The sequence below is a fragment of the Herpailurus yagouaroundi genome, unplaced genomic scaffold (assembly GCF_014898765.1).
Source record: "Herpailurus yagouaroundi ecotype Mexico unplaced genomic scaffold, PumYag 77, whole genome shotgun sequence".
NCBI lineage: Eukaryota > Metazoa > Chordata > Mammalia > Carnivora > Felidae > Herpailurus > Herpailurus yagouaroundi.
Genome location: NW_024412388.1, coordinates 21,490,431 through 21,508,339, shown reverse-complemented (window position 1 = coordinate 21,508,339; position 17,909 = coordinate 21,490,431). Strand labels below are relative to the sequence as shown.

Genomic DNA, 17,909 nt, shown 5'->3' with positions numbered 1-17,909 from the left:
CTGTCAGCACAGAGCCTGACGCGGGGCTCGAACCCACAGACCGCGAGATCATGACCTGAGCGGAAGTCAGATGCTTAACCGACTGAGCCACCCAGGCGCCCCAATTCCTATACCAGTTTATAGGCAACCTGGGCGTTGCGTGTCAAAGCCAAGCGCTCATCGATCTGAAAACTTGAGATCCAACCACCAGCTGCCACATTTCCAGCTTTATCCTACTTACTGTAATAGCAGGGTACTGGCTAGGTGCTTTGACTATCAATTCCGACAAATGAAACATCAATCTCAGCCCCCTCTCACTAATTATTTTGGCAAGTTATTTAACCTGAGACTAATGTGGGTAATAGTCCTTACCACATAGGGTGATGTGAGGAGAAAATGAGAAGTTGGGAAAGTACTTGGCCCAATGCCTGGCATCCAGGAAATTCTCCATGGCATTTGGAGGCATTCAAATTATAACCGATAGCTGTTTATTTAGTACTATTTGCCAGGGCCTCTGCTGTGCTCTTTGCTTACTACACGTGGAAGATTTATTTATTTTCAGGTTGGAGATTTTTAAATGTTTATATATTAAGTTTTCTTTCTTTCTCTTTCTTTTTGAGACTATGCGATTGGGGTGGGGGGGGGGGGGTTGGGTAGGGAGAGAGAGAGAATCCCACGCAGGCTCTGCACTGTCAGCACAGAGCCTGATGCGGGGCTGGAACCCACCAACAGTGAGATCATACCTGAGCAGAAACCAAGAGTCCGACGCTTTACCGACTGAGCCACCCAGGTGCCCCTTAAATATTTATTTTTAATTTAGAGTATAAGTTTCATGAGACAGGGATTCTTGCCTGTTTTGTTTCAAATTCAAATCTAATCAAAATATGATAGGCACTGAGAAAATATTTGCTGACTTTATGAAATAAACAATGAACAGCACAGTCCCTCACCCTATCTATCCCTACCCCGAAATTCCATTCCCTTGGGGCAAATTTTTCCAAATCTTCTTCCTAGAATCTTTCTGCACATTTCTAAATGACATATGTTCTCTTCATTTGTAGTTTCAGATATTTTAGCAACTGCTCTTCATTCACACATATACACGTCCAACTTCTCATAATTTCTGTCAGAGCACGGGTACCTGGCTGGCTCAGTCAATAGAGCATGCAACTCTTGATCTGGGGGTGGTGAGTTCAAGCCCTACATTTGGCCAAAAAAAATAAAACAAATAAAATTTCTGTCGAAACAATATTGAACATCTACAATCCTGTAAATCTTATTTATAGCTAAGCCACATAGGGTGCTATGATTACCTTTGCTTTGGGGTAATCAATCCAGGTTGGAGAAGGATGGGGGAAAAGATAAAACAGAGTAGATGTGTTTGAACAAAGGGAAATTTACACTTGGCACTAAATTAATACTTACACCAGAAAATTATGCATGTGAAAAACAAGGCAATTATTAACTATAGGGAACAATAAAAAAAGTACAATTGCCAAAACAGCAAAAACTAATATTTACTTTGTGCCTGGCACTATTCTAACATGTGAAGCACCTGCAGAAAGCTTCATAATGCTTGCTTGCAATACAAGGAAAAGGAATTGAAGTTCTAGGTTCAGGTAGCGGCTAATTTTTTTTTTTTTAATGTTTATTTTTGAGAGAGAGAGAGACAGGCGTGAGCAGGGGAGGGCAGAGAGGGACAAACAGAATCCAATGCAGGCTCCAGGCTCTGAGCTGTCAGCACAGAGCCTGGCACGGGGCTCTAACTCACGAATGGTGAGATCATGACCTGAGCGAAGTTGGCGGCTCAACCAACTGAGCCACACAGGCCCCCCTGAGGCTGATTCTGATTCCAGCCTAGTTTGTGCCCTTGGTAAGTAGCTTTTTTTGTTTGTTTGTTTATTCATTTTTTGAGAGGGGGATGGAGGGTCGGGGAGAGACACAGAACCCGAAGTAGGCTCCAACCTCTGAGCTGTCACCACAGAGCTAGATGCGGGGGTTGATTTATGAGCTCTAAGCCAAAGTCAGACACTTAACCGACTGAGCCACCCAGGGACCCCTGGTAGGCAGCTTCTTGACCTTAAACGTCAACTCTATGGACTGTTTCCCAAAAGACAATGCTGACTTTGCAGGACTGATGTAAGGATCAGAAGAGCTATTATTGCATGTAGAGTTTAGCACAATGCCTGGCCCATTTTAAGCCCCAATACAGAACAGCTGCTATTAAGAAGAGGGAATTTTCAACATGCTGTCAAGAAGGAAAACTCCAGTAAATCTAGTCCAAATGGACTTTTGTAGGGAAGAGTAGCAGACATACAAGTGCTTCTTTACAAAGAAAATATTATAATCAAAAGTGTGATTTCCCTTCTAAAAAGTCAGTTTCTAAGCAGTATAGTGCCTGTATCAAAACTAAAACTTCAGGATGCCTGGGTGGCTCAGTTGGTTAAGTGTCCAACTTCAGCTCAGGTTATGATCTCACCGTCTGTGGGTTTGAGCCCCGCATGTCAGGCTTTGTGCTGACAGCTCGGAGTCTGGAGCCTGCTTCAGACTCTGTGTCCCCCTCTCTCTCTGCCCCTCCTCCACTTGCACTCTCTCTCTCAAAAATAAGTAAACATTAAAAAAAATGTATTAAAAAAACCCAACAACTAAAACTTTAGGGGTGCCTGGGTGGCTCAGTTGGTTAAGTGTCCGATTCTTGATTTGGGCTCAGGTCACCATCTCGTGGTTTGTGGGATTGAGCCCTGCCTCAGGATCTGTGCTGATAATGCAGAGCCTGCTTGGGATTCTTTGTGCCCCGGCTCCACTCGTGTGCACACGTGCTCTCTCTAAACATTAAAAAAAAAAAAAAAAAAAAAAAAAAAAAAAAAAAAGCCCTAAAACTTCAAGGGGGAAAAAAAGTCACAGAATACATTTTATTTTACATCATATTCATTTTTCAAGTTACTAACATCCAAAAAGAATCCTTCTGGCAATAATAAAAAATTCCTGTTATACATATAACAGACCTTCTATATCAGCATTGTTCATTATAAAAATGTTCTGTTTGCATAGCCCAATACTAGCCATATAGGACTACTGAGGACTTGAAATGTGGCTGGTGCAACCAAGGAATTTTAAATTTTTACAACTTTTGATTTAAATGTAAATAGCCACGTGTAGCTAGTGACTACCATATTAGGTCGGCTGTATGATTTGGTTGCTTAAATTCCTGGGAAAATCTACATTAATACATACAAGTTGTCTTAAGAGTTATTGTGCAGTTAATCATGTTTAATCAATGATGTCAGCTGTTAAAAATGATACAACAGCAAGCTTTAGCATAAGTATCTATAGGTATGCACTGTACTCCAATCTTGGTTTGGGATTAGGATATTCAAAGATCCATTCCATGTCTCTTACATTATGCAGCATAATTTTTAAAAAATCCAGTGATTCCTGAAACATAAATACCTAAGCAAAAATCAATCACCTCTTTTTCTTTTTTGATTTGTATGAAACAGCCACACCAACAGCTGACTAGCCTATTCTAGGACATCATGATGTCACTTAAGTCCTAGCCTTGACCAGGTGCTTAGGTGTGGGTTTATTCTGCTCTTCCCAACACAGGTGCTCCCTTAAAAAAAGCAGGGAGTATGTAGAAAACAAGTGGCCTGTTTTATAAAACTCTAAGTTTATTCAAAGTGTTAAAAGAGTTCACTCTCCCCTCCAAAATACTTTACATTAAAAAAAAAAAAATCAAAACTGTTTTCTATTTCCTCAGCCACTGTACAAGCTGCTGCTTCCCTTTCTGGGCACAAGCCTCTGCCCCCTTTCCCCTCCCTCCCTTCACTCTCAGTATTGCTTTAAATTTGTTTATAAAACCCTCCTTCCCCACTCCCCCCATGTCCTGCCCTGCAGATGTAGCTTCCTTTCCAGATTTCAGGCCCTTGGCTGCAGGTAAGGCATGTTGGATGGGCAGAATTCTCAGGCAATGCCTGAAGGGCAGAATGTTTTGTGCTTCTGGGAGAAAGGCTGATTGGCTTTTTTCTTGACCAAGTGAAGGATCATTGTTTTTTCTTCCCCGTGGACATCTGTTGAGGGCCAAATATTTGGCTTGGAGTTGCCCATGGCTGGGCAGCCCTGCCCAGTCTCCAGTTTCCCCCAGGCATAAGTCCATGACAGCTGGGTCTGACCACCATACCATTTGTCTGCCTGTGGATTGTGAAGGACAGAGGGTGGCACATGGCTACAGTAGGGCTTGATGAGCCCCCAACCTCTCAGAATGTGGGCACCAAATCCCCAGGGGAGGAATTTTTGGTTTTTGGCAGGCAAAACCAGGGTCAGCCAGGACCATGGGAGGTAGGGACGAGGGGGAAAGGTCTAACCACATAACTCTGGGGCGAGCAATGTTCCAGCTGCCAAAACCCCCTCCCCTTTTTCACTTCCCCCCTCCCCCTTCATCCTGTAGACTGTAGGATGACTCAGGAAAGGAGGACAGAAAAGAGGGAAAGGATTCTGTTCTGCTGATAGGAAAAAGGCAGATGACAGAGTACTCAGGGCTGGGGGAGGCCTGCTGGAATCTATAGTCATAGCTTCCCAGTTCCAGGAGGGGGGGTGGGTGGCGGGAGCCAGGCCCGCAGAGGCTTCATCAGCTCTGTTCCTTGTCCTTGACTAGTAAGACTGTGTGCTGGCCACCACTGGACACAGATAAGACCACACGGTTCTCCAGCTGTTTGCCTGTCATCTCCACAGGGCTCCAGGCATCCTCTTCCTGCCCCGTGCCCAGCTGGTAGTTGGTGCCCATGCCCCAGGCAAAAACACGACCTACAAGGGAGAGAAATGGGGGCAGCTGTCTCCAGGATTCCTAGCCCCACCTTTCTGTAGTGTGAGAAGCCTGGAACATGAGGGTGAATTTTGGCTTTGGCCTGTAGCAGCCTAGCAATGTCCCAGCCTCTAGTAGTTCAGGGAAGCTGAGAGAAGCCAAGGAGATCTTGTTTGTAAAAAACAGCTTTGTCAACCAGAGACCACATTGCCAAAGACTTCTCCCTGCTCCTAGGAATGGCATTCAAGGTCCTACATGACTGGCCACTTCCCAACCCCTATACCACCCTCCATTCCAAGGACCTGTGGGACTGCTCTAGATGCTCCTGCACTTCAGATGCCTTCCATGCCCTCCATTGCTTATCATAAAGGACTGAACCTTTAAGGTGTAGTACAAGCTCCACTTCCTCAGGAACTCTTCCCAGATAATCCCAGGTCAAGCGCTTCTATCAGCTGCAGCCTTCTCAAGGTGCCCATTGCTGTCCCCCTCAGGCTTTGGTGACCACCTGGTTCACACTCTCCTCTGCTGTGCCTGCTATGACCCCAATGACTAAGCCTTCTTTCTCCTAGTAAAATTCTAAGTACAACTCTCTGGTTGTAAATAAAGAGGTCACCTTGGTGGAAAATGTAAAGAGAAGCCTGAGTTAGGAGTCTGGAGACCTGGATTCAAGTCCTACTGCCTATCTGGGCCTCAGTGACATATCCCCTTCCACTATTTTTCTATGCTACAAAACAAATCACCCTTATTAAAATAATTTGTTTACTCATTTTATGTCCATCAAAGTCAGAACTTCAGACAATCAGGAGAAAAGCAACGTCATCACAAACAGTGCTCTGTGTATCTCAGCTCTATTCAATGATGGACATCAGAGGCTGATGAACAGTTTGGTAAGAATCATGACCCCCAAGCCCCAACCACACCGAATGTGGGCAGCCCCACTCACCATCCTTGGTCACGGCATACCCTACGGAGGCCCCACAAGCTACTGAGGAAACAGCAGGGAGCCTGGAGATGAGGGTGGGTATGCTCTTCTCCTCAGCACCCTCCCCAAGGCCCAGCCGCCCATACTCAGCGCGACCCAGGCTGTATGCTTTTCCTGTGGGAGGAGGGGAGAGATAAAGAGTACCAGAGGGCTTGTTCCAGGTAGGCCAGTTGAGTTCCCGTATCTGTGGGAGCTGGTCCCCACTCCCAGGGTGGTAAAAATGTCTGCAGTATATTCCAGTTCTGGGGAGTCCTGATAGAGCCCCCACAGGACCCCACTGAACTCATTCATACCTGGAGGGGTGCCAGGACTCTGAAGGATGGGGGTGGCCCTCATGGACCCACATCTGATCCAACCCATGGAGCAGGCCCAGGTTCCATATCTTACTGGGCTTATGCCCAAGGAACACTCCACCCTCAGCCCAGAGGTCCCACCTTCTGAATCCATGCAGACTGTATGATGCTGGCCACCAGAGAAGCCCACCCAGGACTTGGTAGAGTTCTTGAAGGATGTCAAGTTTTGGGGTACAAAGCAAGATTCTGTGCCTGGGGTTCCTGGGAGGAAAAGGCCAGGATAGAGCTGTCAAGGGTGAAGCTGTCCAAGGAGCTGTCCTTCTTCATTCCCTCACGCAGTGAGGTCGCCTCCCCCCGCAACAAACACGAAGATATGGATATTTTCACTTTACAGTAACAAAAATATGGCTCTGAGGGGTTAGCTGACCCCATCAAGAGCGAGCAATCAATGAGTGAAGCCAGGATTTGAACCCAAGTCACTCTGGGGTATGCTAGATGCTAGGCTTGGGACTCACCAAGCTGATGATAGTTGGAGAGGCCAAATCCATATACATGACCCTCGCAGGAGATGGCAAAAGTGAAGTAGGCACCACAGAAGGCATCCTGGAATCTCACGTGACCCCGGCTTCCTCTGGATTTCAGCATCACACACTTGGGGACCAAGAGTCGTTCTGTAGGCAGAGAGGCAAGGGTCAGTGGCAGACACACACAGCTTCTCTGTCTGCCCTGTGCTTTTTCCCCATTACTATAGCCCTTGGAGGGAGACTAAGCAGGCATTCTTCTCCCTATTAAGCAGAAGAGGAAACTGAGGCCATGAGAGTACAAGTGCCTCACTCAGTCTCCCAGAGCCTTAAGAGGTTAACATTTAGATGGAACTTACCACGTGCCAAACATTCTTCTATGTTAGCTCATTTAACTTCACCACAACCCAATGAAGTAGGTTTGAGATGAGGAAACTGTGTCCAGAGTCCCACAGCCAATAGGCAGCAGAACCACAATTCAAATCCAGGGTAGTACGGCTCTAGAGTCAGAGTTCTTAACTACCAGGTTAAGGTCTATCTGATGCAAGCCTAAAGACCGTTAGGGAATCGCTCTTGCCTCTGACCTTCACCAGGGGGTGGCTTGCCAAGTTGCCCCGCCAGAGGGACCTAAGCCACCTACCAAGGCCTTGCCGGCCACCACGGTTGGCAAATAATTCAGGCACACGGCCCAGCTGGCCCTGCTCCCCGCAGCCCAAAGTGTAGAGGTCACCATCAGCTGTCAGCATCACCAAGTGGTCATTTCCTGAGGGGGAGAGGAAGGCAGAGGATGCAGGGCTTGCCTGTAGGGCCCAGGGCTAGGCCAGCCACGGAACAAGGTTCTCCAACTCCTGCCCAGAGCGAGTACCCCCAGACTCACCTGAGGCCACCTTCACTACAGGCATTGTCAGCTGCACTTGCACAGGTACCATGCTCTTCTTCATGGGCTCCAAGAGTCCAATCACACCATTATTGTCCTGGAAGGTAGGGCAGAGCACTTACCAGCCAGTCGTGCCTGCCCCATACCAGTCAGGTCCAGGCTTGCAGGCAACCACAGAGCTGTCTGGTGAAGGACACTGGTGCCAGATGGGGATGAAGAGGTGGGCAGGAGCCGGGACAAATAATGAAATACTTAATGAATGAAATAGTATGTGGCTTGGGATTTGCATTAAAATAACAAAGGATTGGGGTGGTGGGGTAGATGGGAGTAGAGAGGAAACAAGTTTGGCCACAAATTGATGACTATAGAGGCAAGTAGATGGGTGTTCAATGTTATTTTTCTGATCACTTTTATGTGTTTGAAATTCTCCATAAAAATTTTTAAAAACAGTCCTGATGAAGAAACACCTTATCAGATTCCTTTATTTTTAACACTTCAAAATAAACACCAAAGTACCAAAACAACTTTAACGCTGACTTTGTGTAAACTGCACTCCCTTGCCTTCAAAATTCTGAGATGTGACAATCTTTCCCACGCACCCCACAACCCCTGACAGATGTAGGAGATGGCTGGGGAGGAGAGAGGTTGAAGGAGAAGGGTGAGGAGAGTAAGCTTCCTGGATTAGCCTCAGCTTAAAGGCATCCTTGATCCACCCTTTCCCAAGATACACATTTCATAATGTAGATTCAAGGTAAATGTGGACAGGCCTGGATGAAAAGACATGGGTCTGGGCCCAAGCTCTGCCTCTGGGCCTTGATTTCCCCACCATTACATACAAGAGGGAGGTAGAGATGGATTATCACTGGGGCCTCACCAGTTAATTCAGCCAGCCAACCCCCATGCAGTTCTCCAGACCCAGTCTTACCCTGAAGGAGCCCCAGAGGAAAACTCGGCCATCCTCAGTGAGGGCTGCTGTGTGACTGTCTCCTGCCGACACCTGTACCACTTTCTCTTGTAGTTCCACTTTCCCGGGAACCATCTCTGAGCCCTCTACTGATGTGTCCCTTCCCAGGGCACCCTCATCATTGCAGCCGAAGGAGTAGACCTGTGGCCAAGAAGCCTTCATTAGTGCAAGGTCTGGCCTCAGCCCATTCTCGTTTAGGCCACTCCCTGCTCAGCTAGCCAGCACCATTGCCACAGAGTAACTTTTGTGGCTCAAGGTTCCTTCTCCGAACCCCCAAGCCCAGCCCCTGTCCAACCCTGTGCCACCCACCCCAACCTACCTGGCCGCTTTTGCTTAGACACACGGTATGCATGCCCCCAGCCTCAGCCTGCACAATGTCCTCCGGAATGGGCACCAGGGCTGGCTTCTTCCTTTCCAACACATTCTCGCCCAGCCCCAGCTGGCCCACATCGCCCTGGCCCAGTGTCAGCACCATGCCTGGTTCTGTGCTGTGGGACCTATGTGAGACTGAGGGGTGAAGAAGACAGCCCTTGAGTATGCAAGATGACAGAGGAAAGGAGGAGTCATTCTTTCTCTACTGCATGGGCTCTGGGATCACAAAAACCTGGGTTCAAGTCCCTGCTCTGCCACAGACCAGTAATATGACTTTTCTAATAAGCCTAAATTTCCTCATCTCTGATATGTGAATAGCAAAAATAACTATGTCACAGGGTTTTTGTGAAAATTAAAAACTGAGCACATTATTAATATGAGGGAGGAAATGTTAACAAGACACTCAATATTGTGAAATGAATCTTGGTGGGGAAGAGAAGAATGAGGATATAGATAGTCTTCCCAAATAGCTCCAAGTTCTCAGTTAGGAGTCACTGTGCCAACGAGGATTCACATAATGTCTACCCTTTCCTGACTGCTTACTCTACTAATGTGACATTGCTTTGTAGTCCCCTAAATTATGCTACAGACCTTCCATATTAGGATCCTTTTTTATAGGAAAGGAAACAGAGACTCAGAGAGGTTAAATACCTTCCCAGTGTCACAAATCTAATAAATAGTAAAGTCTGCACTGAAACCAAGGGAACCTACATGGGTCAGAGCATCGTTCCTAGCCTCCATGTTCTGGCTGCGACTAACTCCCACACATATTCACACCCAACCCTTCCGCGCCTATCTGGGAACAAAAAGGCAGCAGAAGAGGAAGGGGCGGGAGTAAGACATAAGACAGACATTTGCAAAAAGGTACAAGCCAACCAGCGGGCAGCAATGGGCCATCTGCTGCCCAATGACGGTCGCCCATGGCCCCGGACAACCTATGGCGTCCAGACCCTCCCTCCGGGGGTGTGACCACAGCTGCCAGGGCCGCTATGGCTGCGCAGAGGGTGCCCTGGGCAGGGAGCCACCTGGTCGGGTTTTCTGGTCAGGAGGGCTCGGCCCGTGGGCACCTGGAACACGACGGGAGGCAGCGGCCCTCACTGCCTGGTTACGAGGGTCTGCAAAAGACAGACACTGTCTAAGTGTGGGTCCACACTATCCCCTCCCGGATTGGGGTTGGATTGCTCTCCTCACTGTCTCTCTCCAGGGTCCCAGGAAAGGAAACCACAACTACCTTCCTCAAATGCTACCAGGACATTATCTCATTTTCCTCTTAACAGCCCAGCGAGATTGGTGCTGAGCTGTTGTATGAATCAGGTAATTCAAGCTCAGCGATGTTAAGTGACTTAACCAAAGCTACACGACTGCAAAGTGGCAGAGCCTGGACTTGAACCTACTTCTGGAAGTCAATGGTCCTAGCCCTGGTGCATTACTGCCGGGAGCAAAGTGCTAGGGTCTCACACCACCCCCCCCCACCACCTCCCAGTACTACCTGAGTGCTTGTAGACAAGTCTCTGCTGCTTTAGGGGTCTCAAAGGGTGGGATTCAGTAAGCTACAAGAGACTCCAGCTGGGTGGAGTTCTTGGGCTTCCAGGTCCCTCAGCTCCAGAGGTCAGGGAGGAAGGAGCCCAGTCCCAGAATATGGGGGCTCCAAGAGGCTACCCATTCAGAGATAGAGGCCAAAGCCAACTTACCCTTCACCTTCTTGCTTTTGGGGAGAGCATCCTCTGGAGGCGACCTTCTCTTAGCTATACGCTTGGGTGGCATCCTTTCCTGAAAAACCCAGGCAAATACTCCATTTCATTCATGGCAATCATTTACCTGCTCTCACTAGGTAACCCTAAAAAAGGTAAGAGGGATTCCAGCCATTCCATTTCTCAGAATTTATCTGAGAAGAATGGTAACAGAATAATGGATACATCCCAAGATTAAGTTCCATAAATATTCTCTACTGTATTTGTCATAACATTAAAAAGGAAAATGGAGCAACCCATGTACTCAATAGTAGGAGCTGGAAAGTACGTGGTATATTTATAATAGAATGGTATGAAGCCATTAAAAGTGATGCTTTCAGAGATTTATTTATTGAATCGGAAGATGCTCACCATTGCCAAATAATATAAGTAGACTGAAAAAACACTTCATCATCCCATTAAAAAATGTATACATGGGTAAAAATATGTGTAGAAAACTGTGTGGAAAGAAGTACGTTCATTATTAACAATGGTAGCCTCTGGAAAATGGGATTATAGACACATAATTTTTTTCTTTTTGTACCTTCCTATATTATCTAAGATATCTAACAACATTACATGTATTTTTTTATTTTTTTTATTACAAAAAATTAAAACCTTTAAGAACATCAAACAAAGTATCTGTCATAGCTCTCCCTCAACCTTGAGATACCACTAGTAACTCTGGCGAAGCACTACTGTTATCAGACCCTCCCATCCACAAAAAAGCACGATTCTCATTAAATAAAACCAAACCAGACCATTTGTGCCCTTTGATCCAAAAGTCCCATTCCTGCAAGGAATGTGGCCTTCCTAAACAGTCCAATAATAAGTAAACACTGTGTACATGCTCACCAGGTATTAGAGAAAGGGGAAAGGAAACCACTTATAAGTTACGAGAACGGTTCCATCCAGGGCAGCTAAAGGTTCCATCCAGGGCAGCTACGAGCCTCAGCCCCAAACCCCTCCTGCCTTTAGCTGCTGCTGTCCTGCAATGTTCTCCCTGTCTTCCTCAAGGCTGCTGAGAACAGAGACATTTTCCCCAGCTCTCTCAATTCCAATCCAGCCTAAACGGTGTCCAAAGCCTCCTTCCTCCACACACCCAGCCCCGGAAATAAATCTTCATTGAGCCCTGGTCTTTAAGCTTGTGAAAAGAAGTCAAATTGTCTAAGCCTGGAGCTCCTGAAACCAGAATTGTAAACCCTCTGGCAGGGGCCAGGGCACTTTAGAGCTATCCTGATGTAGAAATAATATAGCTTGTGCTTGACCTTAGGCAAAATTACTTAATCGCTTCATGAATCAGTTTCTTCCTCAGTAAAACAGGGATAATAACAGTACCTACATCTTTGTTACATAGGATTAAATGAGCTAATATTGTGAATGTAATAAATTAGTATCAGTATTATAACATTCAGGGCCTGTCCCAGGTAATGCCTGAGAATAGCTCTAAGCTAATCTAACCCACCTCTCCTCCATTTTGTAGATAAGGGATGAGACTCTACCCAACACTAAAAATGGAATGAGAACTCCAGAGTCCTTCTCAGGCTCAGCTGTGGCCCTAACCAGCACCCTGCACCGCCTGGGGGGGGGCGGGGGCCCCAATGTCTTTCTTCCAGTAGGTCCTAGAGCCTCAGCCCCTCCAGCTCCCTATTGCAGAGTAATGAACACAAGGCCAATGGCCTCTTGAATTTCCAGGCACTTTCCTGCTAACTATCCTGGGGCAGAACAAAGGACTGAAGATGAGGAAGTAGCCAAAGGTTTAGAATTCTCCAAGCCAGTGTAGGCTGAGCCTCGGCAGGCTGAGCTGCTTCTACAGGTTGTGACTGGCCCAGTTCTGACTCTGATGAGGTGGCAGTTCTGAGCGTCACCCAACTTTTATTCCCTTGGGGTGTGATTCCCCCTCTTGGGGTGGGACTCCTCCTCTCCAACCCACCTCTTTAAGACCCCTCTTACCATGCTAAAAATGCACATTCTCGGGGATTAGAGGGAATTGGATTCACCTGCCAGGGCTGTGGCTTGTTCACCCCAGCTTTTGTGGCCATGGTTAGCCAGCAGCCTTGACCTCTCTGAGCTGTACCCTCATCTGTCAAGGGGAATGCAATGACTTCTCAGGGCTGCCCTCAAAACTGAATGAAATATCTGTTTTCAGTGCTAAGCACACAGTAAGTACTCAATACATGGCAGCGTTTATTCATTTGTTCCACAAATATTCATTAAGTGCCTATCACCACTGTTTGGTTTTGGGTCAGGTGTAGCAAGGAAAAGGGGACTACCCCTCTCCCTATTCCCATGAAGCTTACACTGTAGTATGGAAGACACATTACAGATGATGCTGAGTGAAGGATAAGGAGATACAGTAAGAGATCACTTGGGGGGACACAACAATGTAAGTGTACTTAACACTGAGCTATATGCTTAAAAATGGTTAAAATGGTAAATTTTATGTTTGTGTTACCACACTAAAAAAATAAAATGCCTTGGGGTAGGGGAATAGAGTGGTCGGAGGGGATGACATTTCAGCTAAGACCTGAAATATGAGAGAAAGACAGTAGGGCAAGACCATGACGAAAGTGGTCTAAATGGCGTGTTTGGGAACGTGGGGAGACCAGTGCAGCTTCAGCTGGAGAGCAACTGGGCAGACAACATGAGGAGAGCAGGGGCTGGATCATGCAACACCTTGTAGGGAACACAGAAAAATTTTAAGAAAGTCTTCATCAGATTTACATTCTTAAATGGCTGTTCTGGCTACTGGAAAGAAAATGGAATGGACTGGAAGAGGAGGCTACTGCAGGCATCCAAAGGAGAGACGATGGTGACTTGATTTGGTCTGTCTGAGGTAATAGAGAAAAAGGAGACAAAACTGATCAACTTAGGAGACAAATTCGATGTGTGGATTAGGTGTGCAGAGTGAGGGAGAGGGAGAGATCCAGAATGACCTTCTTCATCCTAAAAAAAATCCAGAGGATCCCAGGCAGGCCTCCCCAGAATCTCCCTATGAACTTGGCCAAACACAAGGACTCCTAGGCATTGGGTTAAATGACTAGGAGGCCGGTATGGGGCGCCTGGCTGGCTCAGTCAGTGCAGTGTGTGACTCCTGATCCCAGGGTTTATGAGTTGGAGCTCCACACTAGGTATAGAGATTACTTAAAAATAAAATCTTAAAAGAAAATGACTAGGAGGATGGTAGACTTCTATTAGTGAGATAGAGAACACTGGGGGACAAACAGGAGAGAAGAGACTGAGAAGACCATTTCTCCAGGTGTTTTCCTGAAGCTTGAAGTCGTTGGGAGCCAACGAGAGATGTGAAGTATGCAGAGCTGGGTGGGTGAAGGGGTGTGGGATAGAACAGGTATCCCTTGTTTCAGGTAGGCAACTTGGATCCCTGGCCAAGCCGGCAGCCAGCTGAGTGTGTCCAGGGCTCTATCCTGCTAAAGGCAAATCTCCCATCAGTTCATCAAAATGACTTGTAGAGGTTAGCTGTGCCACAGACGGAGACCGTGTAACAGGATGGAAGAGTACTCACAACAAGAAGTGAAGTGAAAGCACAGGGAAGAGAATTATGTCAGCATACTGGCACGGACGCTGGGTTGACCTGTAGGCAAGGCCTGAAGTGCAGACAGAAAAATAAATGAGGTGGTTGGTATCATGGGGGCACTAACAAAAAACATGTGTTACTGTGGGTTGGAACCCAGTGAACATCTCCTTAGACACCTGTGTTTTGGCTAAAATTGTGGGGCATCTCACTGCAAGCTATGAACATTGATCCTATTTTACAGACGAGGAAGCTGAGGCTCAGAAAGGTAAAGTATCTCACCCAAGACTGGAAGAGGAAGTGAACGTCTCAACCAAGTTGGTCAGACTCCAAAGCTGGTGTCCTTTCGAACTTCCTCCCCAATGTTCCCCAGTCTCTCAGCCTGCCTGGGAACTATCTCTCATACCTTCTCCCCAAGAAAAGACAGCAACTTGGCTCTGGTCTTCCTGATACCTACCCCATCCCATTCCAGAAGTCATTCATGATCTTTCTAAACCTCAAACCTGAAACAAGGTGCTTCTTTGCTCAGACTCCCCACTGGCTCCTTCTGCCTGGAAGATAAAGCCCACATTTTCTAGCCTGGTACGGAAGGCTCCAGACTCTGGTACTGACATAACTTTTGGCCTATCCCTTTTCTGTCACAATCTCCTTACTCTTCCCACACAATCTTAGACTGCTTATTGTTCTCTCTGTCCATTTGCATCTCTATACCTTCCCACCCCTTATCCTACTAGAAGAATGTCTACTCAGTCCCAAAGTCACCTCCACTGGTAAATCTTCCAGATCTCTCCCCTCATCCCAAAGGAATCATTCTCTCCCAGAGAAACGGGACAGACTTTTGGATCTGGATCATAATTACTCTAATTTACATGTCTGTCCATCATACCAACCTACTCCTTAAGACATGAGCCACTCTGGGGCACTGGCCGCTCCTATCGTCTGTATGCCAACAATGTTTTACTCCTCACAAGATGAGGAAGGACTATCACTTCTAATTCAGTTGCTGCACCTGAGGCTCAGAGAAATAAACTTACTTGCCTAAATTCATACAGTCAGTAAAAGAGAGTCAGGAATAGACCTCAGGTATATATGACTGATTAAAAAAACCCACAAAAACAAACAAAAAAACACATCAGCCAAAGGCAGACCATGATCCAGGCAAGGTTGGAGGCAGCCCAGGCAGGCCTCCCCAGGATCCCCCCATGAGCTTGGCCAAACACAATGAGTGAGGGCTGAAGCTACCTAAGAGGGAGAGGACAGTGAGATAAGAGAGGAGACACTGAAGCAGCTTGGGTCTGACAGGGTGGGCCAGGTGGGTGCTGGACCCACTGAAAAATGTGGGGAAGGACAGACCTGGGTTCTCTCTGAGCCTAAGAATTTCTGCCTCTCAGATGGAGGTCTCTAGGTATAGCAGAATGCTGTCGTGAGCAATCCTGGAAGCAGGGCAGGGGATGAGAGAGCACCTTCTAAAAGGTGGAGCCCTGGGGGCACCTGGCTGGCTCAGTGTGAGGAGCATGCAATTCTTGATCTCGGGGTCACGAGTTCAAGCCCCATATTGGGCCTAGAGCTTAAAGAAATAAGTAAACAGGGGTGCCTGGGTGGCTTAGTCGGTTGAGCGTCCGACTTCAGCTCAGGTCACGATCTTACGGCTCGTGAGTTCGAGCCCCACGTCGGGCTCTGTGCTGACAGCTTGGAGCCTTGAGTCTGCTTCAGATTCTGTGTCTCCTTCTCTCTCTGCTCCTCCCCCATTCATGCTCTATCTCAAAAATAAATAAATGTTAAAAATTTTAAAAAAATAAGTAAACAAACAAACAAACAAACAAACAAACAATAAACTTTTTTCAAGGTGGAGTCCTTCACATCCTCTACTACACAAATCAGTTCTTTGTATGGACACCCTCTCTAACTGCTCTGGGTGTGTTTTCTTAATCACACAGTAAGTGTCTCGACTAGGAATAAGCAGCAATCTTTTGTCCCCACCCTACACCCCCCTAACAAACACAGCTTCCATCCTCAGCAGCTTACAGTCGGGGAGAAGAGTGAGACACAGTCACAAAAGAGTAAGGTCAGATATAGAGTCAACTTCCACTAATAGGCATCTATGATGCCTGGAATGCTCACAGCTGCCCTCTGAGGTAAGTGTGATCACCCAGGTTTTACAGAGAAAAAAGTTGTGCCCCAGGCCACACAGGTGGGGTGAGATCCCAGGTCTCTTGACCACTTCCCATCAGCACCAGAGCATCCCCCTTCCTCCTCTTCCCCTTTCTCCCTGGGCTTCAGTTTCCTCGGGTGGTGAACGAAGGTATACCAGACTAGACAGTCTACCAGGGGCCTGGTGTTCTGCTGTGACCTTCTATGAACCCTCCACAGCCTGGTTTCTGCAAAGAAAGATAGAGCCCTCTCTGACCACAGCAGCTGTCCCTGCCACCACCCCTACTTCCTCACTTGCCTGCCAGACTCAGAAGCTTAAGAATCTCTTTGTAAGAAAGGTCCCCAGGAAGAAAGGGAGGAGAGAGTCTCATCTGTCAACAAACACTTGCTGAGCTCCTGCTATGTGCCAGCCACAGAGCTGATACACTTCACTCCAGGAGTTCACCAGAGGAGCCCCCTTGCATGCAGAGGTATCCTGGGGAAAAGGGACCTCAGCTTCCACCGGATGTTAGAATCACTGCTTTATGAAAAATACAGGATATAAGTAATTCTCACCATACACCTCTCACCTTCATTTTACAGATAAGGAAACTAATGCCCAAGGAGACTGGGGGGGGGGGGGGGTGGCCCAAGGGTACCTAACCAATAAGCTACAAAGCTGAACAGTACTCCTGCTCTTGGGATGTCTTTGTGACAAAAGCATGGTGAACTCCTAATTCCATCTTTCCAGACCCATTCTGATGCCCTTCTTGGGTGACCCCCTCCCTGCCTCCTCCACCCTCACCCAGTGTTTCTTGGTCTTGCATGCCAGACCTCTCGATACCCGGTCCTTGCCGTATTATCTTGTTACTCCTTTCTTTGTACCCCACACTGAAACATCTATGGTATTTCTGACCCCAACACTCACCTTTACCTTGTGCCTCTCCATGCCCCTGGCTGGATGGCACTAACCCCCCCCCACCCCCCACCACCTCTGTGGGCTGAATAACTCCACTGTCCTTGAAAACCCCATCCAAGAGTCATCTCACCCGGAAAGCCATCCGGACCCTCCTGGGCAGGGTTGGGTGACCCCCTCAAGAGTTTCCATACCACTCCATACGTTCGACTTCTGCCAGGACACTCAAGTTACGCTTGGTTGGAGCACCTCAATTACCATCTGATGAATGAATGACTGGCCAGCAGCAGCGCCGCTGGGTCCACGGACATACGTGGGTGACACACTGGACCTTAACCGAGGCCCCCACAGGGGTCTCCCCAAGGAGACCAGGGGCCACACGGGGCCCTTCTCACCATTGTTCCTCAGCCCTGCCAGCGCGGCACGAAGTAGACAGTAAAAATCAGTTGACAGCTGACTTGATGCGGGGTTCACAGCACACCTCTCCAAGGCTCAACAGTCTTCCTCTGGGTGCCTGGTGACGCTGACTTCTTGCCCTGCAGAAGACCCTCGCCAGCCTATACCCCGCGCTCCTAAGGCACACACTCTCCGGGCAGGATCCCCCCCGCGCCCCGCTGCTCTGCCAATCGCATCCTCGGGACGAATGCTGGACAAAACCACTTTCCCCTCTCCGGAAGCGCAGCCGGGGCTGCCGGTCCCGGGCCGCGAGGCGCGCGGGTCTGCGCCCTGCGGGGTCACGGCGGCCGCGCGCACCCGGCCGGCCGCGCTCGGGCCGTTTGAATCTCCGCCCGCGGCGCCCGCGCGGGCGGGAG

General features: G+C 47.9%; 1 protein-coding gene across 11 annotated transcripts in view; it reads right to left on the bottom strand.

The window, feature by feature from the left end:
- Positions 1–2,877: 2,877 nt before the first annotated feature.
- Positions 2,878–17,909, bottom strand: part of RCC1 (regulator of chromosome condensation 1) — a 25,057-nt gene continuing 10,025 nt past the window's right edge. For 3 of the 11 annotated variants that reach the window (XM_040466742.1, XM_040466730.1, XM_040466764.1), the window contains 10 exons: positions 10,481–10,559; positions 9,815–9,904; positions 8,737–8,924; positions 8,379–8,558; positions 7,454–7,550; positions 7,217–7,339; positions 6,571–6,726; positions 6,197–6,316; positions 5,724–5,876; positions 2,878–4,782 (listed from right to left, as the gene is read on the bottom strand). In XM_040466742.1, the coding sequence (XP_040322676.1) occupies positions 4,607–4,782; positions 5,724–5,876; positions 6,197–6,316; positions 6,571–6,726; positions 7,217–7,339; positions 7,454–7,550; positions 8,379–8,558; positions 8,737–8,924; positions 9,815–9,904; positions 10,481–10,553 (1,356 nt within the window). In that variant the 5' untranslated portion in view covers positions 10,554–10,559 and the 3' untranslated portion in view covers positions 2,878–4,606. Of the gene's footprint in view, positions 4,783–5,723; positions 5,877–6,196; positions 6,317–6,570; positions 6,727–7,216; positions 7,340–7,453; positions 7,551–8,378; positions 8,559–8,736; positions 8,925–9,814; positions 9,905–10,480; positions 10,560–11,409; positions 11,541–17,492; positions 17,777–17,909 lie in introns of those variants that run through there. The other 8 variants (XM_040466749.1, XM_040466759.1, XM_040466770.1 and 5 more) reach the window with 6 other exon arrangements.